Source organism: Nematolebias whitei, chromosome 23 (genome assembly GCF_014905685.2).
Source record: "Nematolebias whitei isolate Nwh7 chromosome 23, NemWhi1, whole genome shotgun sequence".
Taxonomy (NCBI): Eukaryota; Metazoa; Chordata; class Actinopteri; order Cyprinodontiformes; family Rivulidae; genus Nematolebias; species Nematolebias whitei.
The window spans coordinates 13,296,553-13,302,714 of record NC_056520.1 but is presented as its reverse complement, the minus strand read 5'-3'; the positions used below and the strand labels follow the sequence as shown (position 1 = coordinate 13,302,714).

The 6,162-nt window shown below is 40.9% G+C and overlaps 1 protein-coding gene across 1 annotated transcript in view; it reads right to left on the bottom strand.

The window, feature by feature from the left end:
• The window catches only part of LOC119429063 (kalirin), a gene marked incomplete at its 3' end in the record, with an annotated part of 32,644 nt that overhangs the window by 3,656 nt on the left and 22,826 nt on the right, over positions 1-6,162 (bottom strand). Inside the window, 7 exon segments of the mRNA XM_037696780.1 lie at positions 151-289; positions 641-720; positions 1,543-1,662; positions 1,750-1,913; positions 3,946-4,043; positions 4,128-4,324; positions 4,402-4,549. Coding sequence (XP_037552708.1) covers positions 151-289; positions 641-720; positions 1,543-1,662; positions 1,750-1,913; positions 3,946-4,043; positions 4,128-4,324; positions 4,402-4,549 — 946 coding nt within the window.

Below are 6,162 nucleotides of genomic sequence, written 5' to 3'. Positions count from 1 at the left end.
GTGTGTGTGTGTGTGTGTGTGTGTGTGTGTGTGTGTGTGTGTGTGTGAGTGTGAGTGTGAGTGTGAGTGTGTGTGAGTGTGTGTGAGTGTGAGAGAGAGAGAGAGAGAGAAGCCCTATGTTGACCAGCTGCTGGTTGAGCCAGGTTTTACCTGCTGAGATGTCCGGTAGAAGGCAGCAGATGCATTGACCAGTTTGAGTCTGTCTTCAATCCTCAACATCAGCGTCTGCCAGTGAAGCGCCACGGTCTGGGCACAAGCCCTAACTGCGTCGGGATCGTAGTGGCCTGACCTGTTGAGGGAGTCCAGAGGTCACAGGACAGGTGAGTTTACATCCAACAGATACCTGGTATTGATAGAGTCAAGAAAAATACAATCTAATGTTGGGCCATCAGTTGTTTCTGGTTGGTTTGACTGTTTGCGTAAAAGGTTTAGATGGTAAGTAATGATAACTAAAACTGAGCAGGTCATCGGTGTTGGCCTGTCTTCACTGGCTAGATCCGAACCTTCACAGAGCTGTAGTTAGGACAACACTTAACGAGGTTCCCTTCATAGACTTTTATGATGTTTCTATTTTTCAGCTTTTTCTGCTCTTTGTTGAGTTCAATATTCAAATAGTTGCATTTATCAGGTGGAAACTTACCTGACCAGCAGCTCTGCTCTCTGCTGCAGAGCCAGAGCCACCTGATGAGTCCTCTGCAGGGAGTCAGCGTGCAGCAAAGCCTACAAAAAAACATCATTCTCCATATTTATTATAGCATCTGAAGGAATCTGAGGGGATAAAACTGTCATGTGTGTCTGGTTGCTGTGGAAACGCGTCTACTGTGATGGACTGACATCAGCCTCATCCACAGGATGAAGACGTCCTTCTTTATTCTGATGTTATCAGTTATCGTAGGAGGCTGTTTACATGACGTGCTTAATAATCCACATTTAGACTCGCATTGTCTGATAATAAACTGATTTAAAAGGCTTAACATCAGCCAAAACAGACTTTTTTTTTTTACTGAATATAGCTATACAGAAGAAAAAGCAACTAATGTGTGGGAAAATACTTTCAAACTAAAACAATGAGATTTATTCTGTTTTTCTTGCATAAAATGAAACTTTTAACAATGACAGGATCATAACATTCTTATTTCTACAAGAAGAGTCTTATTTAGTTTTTTGTGTGTTTGTGTTCTGTAGTTTGATTTAGTCTGATAATTGTGTTTATTTTAAGATCCACATAAAGACGTTTGTCTTGTATTAGAGTTTTATCTGTTGTTTCTAACAAAATGTCTTTAAGAAGATGCATCGTCTGCATCATTGCATTGTGTTTGTTGCTTCATTTTAATGGGACATTTGTGTCTTTTTTTAGCACCGAAGAAATAATCAAACCAGACGCCATCAATTGTTCAGTGTAACAACATGCAAAACTGTTTTTACTACACTTTGCAGACAATTATTTTTATAGCATACATTGTGCTATAAAGTGCTAATGTACAATATTGTTTGTGTTTTACTGTTTTGAATGGAATGCAGGTAAAATGTGTGTGCAGTGACCTCTATGGCCTGTTGGAGGCGCTCGTGCTCCCTCTGCAGCTGCTCAGCTTCAGACAAACAGCTGGAATTCAGCATGCAGGATGACAGCATCACCTCCCCTTCAGAGATCCAACCCAACACCTGACACAGATGGACAGACAGACAGACAGGTTGGGAGCTGTTACGTGTGCATGTGTGTGTGTGTGTCCACCTGGATGAAGGTGGTACCTGTTTGACTTGGCTCTGCAGATGTCTCAGCTGCAGGTTCTGCTCCAGATGTGTGTGCGTGTGATCCGCAATCTGCTGCAGTTCCTTCTGTTTGTCCTGCAGGAGGCGCTGCAGCTCCTCCACCTGGGAAGAGAGACCCCCCTCCACTTCTGAAAGCTCGATGCCTGGCGTGCACACACACACACACAAAACCACACTTCAGATCTTCAAAAAAGACACCGTAAAGTAAGTGATACAATAACACTGATCATGTGTGTGTCTGCTCTGTGTGTTTTTCACGTCTGTGTGTGTCGCCATGGCAAATTAAATACGCTGGTTTCCATGGGGACCAGCTGTGTGCTTCAGAGAGCAGTTTCCATAGCAACCATGTCCCCTTTTCCCCCTCTCCCATTATCCTCTTTGCCCCCCACCCCCCAACCCCAATTTCCACTTCTAATATCATCAGTGTGTTACTGAACCGGACAGATAGATGCTACACTGTAGGAGAAAAAAAATCTGTTTGTTTTTTAAATATTCTGGGGGGGGGGGGGGGGGGGGATTGTTAAAAAATACATTAGAACATTTATTTTTATAGTACACGTTGAAGTATTAAATCATTATACTGCAGCTGGTTTAAATTCTGCTCTTTACCTTGAAATCCACTTTGATCCATCTAACCAAAAGACACTCCACCTGATCACATTTCTGTTTCTGATTTTATGTAGCTCTCTTTGACCAACAACCTCTTTTAGGATCATTAGAATTATTAACAACCCTCCTCCCTAAAAAAAAATAAAAATAGAGGAAACCATGAACAAATGAAGGACTATTGGAACCCACATAAAGTCCTGAAAGTATCTCCTTGTTTCCTAAACAGAACCATTCATTCAACCTTTATTTATACAGATTAGTCCCAGTGAGGCTCAGGGACTCATTTACAAGAGAGACCTGAAACCAACAAATGATCTTCGTGTGACTTCTTCTGGAACCATAACAACTCCTTGTACTATCCTTAAGAACATCTGGACCTATTTTAGAATCCTGAAACTACTCAAAGATTAATGTAACTCAAAAATGAGAGTACAAATCCTTGAAAGATCTTTATTTGAAATCCTAATGAAGCAGAACCTTGGGAAGTCCTAATACTTCAACTCTCTAGTCCAACTTGAACTCCTCTGCAAATTTGAACAACTTTGTTGTTTTCTTAGAAAACACTTCAGTCGTTCTAAAAATTCTTGATGCCGTGCTTGGAACTCTAAAAACACTTTGCCAAATATATTATCACCATTACCTCCATGACCTTTAAATTAATCACTGAAAACTGTTCCAACAACTCCTCTGGAATCTTGTGGTGTACCCCATGGCTCAGTCATTGGTCCCCTGATTTTCTGTTTAGATAAGTAACCTGTATGTTCTGTTATCTAGAAACTGCTTTTTATCTTTAATTGTCAGATAGCTTTGTGCTATTTTCAGACCAGCTGCAGTGGTAGCTCTTGGACTAAAGGTTCCCACAATCTCAAGCGTATTTCAGTCCGCGGACGTCCGCGTGTACCAGACTCGAAGTGGACACCCACAAGGCATGTCCGTGCAAAGATCAATTTTTACAACTGCATACGCGTACTTGGTGTCGCACAATAAACTGCCTAGCGACGGACTGTTTTGTATGAAACACCAATGTATTAAATTCCTCTTCGTTATCCTTGGTCTGGTTTAATGGCCTTTTCTTTTGTTTTTGTTCTTTTACCAAGAGGCAAGCAATCTCTTCCTCCTCGTCCGATGAAGCCATGACTGAAATTGTGAGAAATGAAGGAATTTGTCATGAGAGAATTAAAATCAGGCCCAGCGTGGCTGCGGGAGGGTCTGGAGATTTCCCGGTGGGTTGGATATGTGGGCTGCAGGGCCTGCACTCCCAGTTTGTTTTATTTTTTAGAACTTTTTAGTAACATATAAAAACAGAACTCCGCTGCCGCTTGCTGCCAGCTCTCGTATTTTTCTTTGACGATCTGTCAATCAGTCCAGTAGGCGTCAGCAAATGACCAATCGGCGAACTCAATTTGTCCTGAAGGTAAACGCTCCTTGCCTGCGGAGCTGATGCTGCAGCTGCTCAGGGTGTATGCTCGAGTATGAAGTCTCAACCATCTGCGGACAGTGCGCACAGTTTCCTTGCGGTTCACTGTCTGCCTGAGTCTGTGGGAGCCTTAACAGTGAGACTCTTACCTGATGCCTGAACCTCTGACATATACTGCTGAAGATCATGACCTTGCTGGATGACCTCATAGATCATATTGTTCATAGCCAGCCTTCGCTCCATGTGCCTGCAGACCAATCAGATCATCAATAAAAGCCTGCCAAAACAGTATTTTTGTATTCACAAAAATTCAGCACACCGGCCTGTTCACCTGTGAATACGTTGCTGTGCTAATGTTAGTGCCTCGGGGCTAGACTCCACTAGGCGTGACTGTCCCAGGGCTAGTTTGTCCTGAGCTAACTGGTCCTGGTTTGTTTCCGCTAGCCGTGGAGATGTTAGCTTCTCACTGGAAAAATCCTGGGACTGTTTTTGGAGATCCTGTTTCCAAGCATCTATTTCACTTGTCACCTAGAAAAAAAAATGAACAAAGAATTCAGCTTTGATTCAGTTCAGAGTGAAAAGAGGGAAAGTAAAATTAAATTAACCTCCAACGTGCACTGATGAAGAATGCGGAACTGTAGGAAGATATCTAGTCGGATCTTCTTCTGGTGGAAAAGTTCCTCAAGTTGAGCGTGAGACTCCTCCAGCTGCTGTAAGACTGACTCCACGTGGGCCACTGAGCTGCCCTGAGGCCTGAAACAAACACACTCACACGTTACAAACATTTGCAAAGAAGCTAACTGAATTAGGATCCCAAACCTGAAAACAAACACTTGAACACAGATTATACACCAACCTGAAAAGGAAAAGCCTCAATAGAACATACAAATAAAAAATTGTGCTAACTTGTCAGCAATGTCTGTCTAAAAAAGAAATGCATTGCTTAACATGCTTTTTTTTCCCTTCATATTCTAGGTTTTAGACAACTTATTGTACAAAACCTGAAAACTGACGCATCCAATCTCCCTACATAGACTCCAAGTGTTTTCACACATTCAAAATGATCCATAAAACAAATATGAAGTTGCCGTCAAAGCTAACCTCATGACAAATACACTTCAAGATTATACATTAAACTAAAAACACAGCTGTATATTGTTCTTAATCTAACAATGGTCACCTTTGCCTTTTGCATTAAATAAAACTCATGCGCCCACACAGTTTGCACAACATAATAAATACACATCATCTAGAAAAATCCTTCATTCTCAAATGGAAAACAACTAGATGCCTTTTTTTAAATTTGAGGTCTTATTACCTTCCTTTCAGTCAATCAAGATGGCTGAGAATCGACATTAAAAATGACAAAAAAGGTAAAATCGTGTCATCTGGACAAGTTTCTTTAAGTGAGAAACATTTCATCCCCCATCCAGAGGACTTCATCAGTCTACAGCCTGCCAACCAGATCTGTCCCATAGGTAGCCTTCACTGCTGCGTTTCAAGCCAACCGCATGTTGGAACCACAAAAGTAAGCGTTTTACACGTGCAAACACGCCCTTCCAAAACAATCATGTACAACGATCAAATGTTTTAGGCCAGATGGCCAACTTGCTACGCACAGAAAGTACATAAAGAAACTGGTCCAGATGACACGATTTAACCTTTTTTGTTGTTATCTACCTGGATGATTTAGCTTACAACCTTTTTTTATGAACCACTTTGGCCTTGGTGTCTTCAGGCTGTTTCTGTGAATAGCAAGTTGGCCATCTGGCCTAAAAGGAGGTTGGCTTGAAACACAGCAGTGAAGGGACAAAGCTGGTTGGCAGGCTGACGAAGTCCTTTGGATGGGGTATGAAACGTTTCTCACTTAAAGAAACTGGTCCAGATGACACGATTTAACCTTTTTTGTTATCTGCCTGGGTGATTGAGCTTACAACCCTTTTCCTGAACATACATATAAATTCCTCTGCAATCTGAATTTTTTTTTTTATATATTTGATATAACCCTACCACCCTTGCCCTAATTGATACATAACAATAATAAACAAACATAACTACATTAAAAAACTAAACATTCGTTAAAAAAATAAGTCATGTCCCAAAACACAATAATCATAAAAACAGATGTACCAAAAATGTAAGTTTTGAAAGAAAGAAAAAAGACAAATAAAATGTTCATATAAATAAAACATTGAAAACAATCTAAAGAACAAACACCCATACATCCATCAAAGTCACTTCCTGTACATAATCTTAAACACACACGTTCAACCAAACCTGGCAACGCATCAATTAATCTAAATGACGTGGAAAACAAAGATAACTGCAGAAACACTACAATCGTTAAAACAAAGGTACCAAACGTT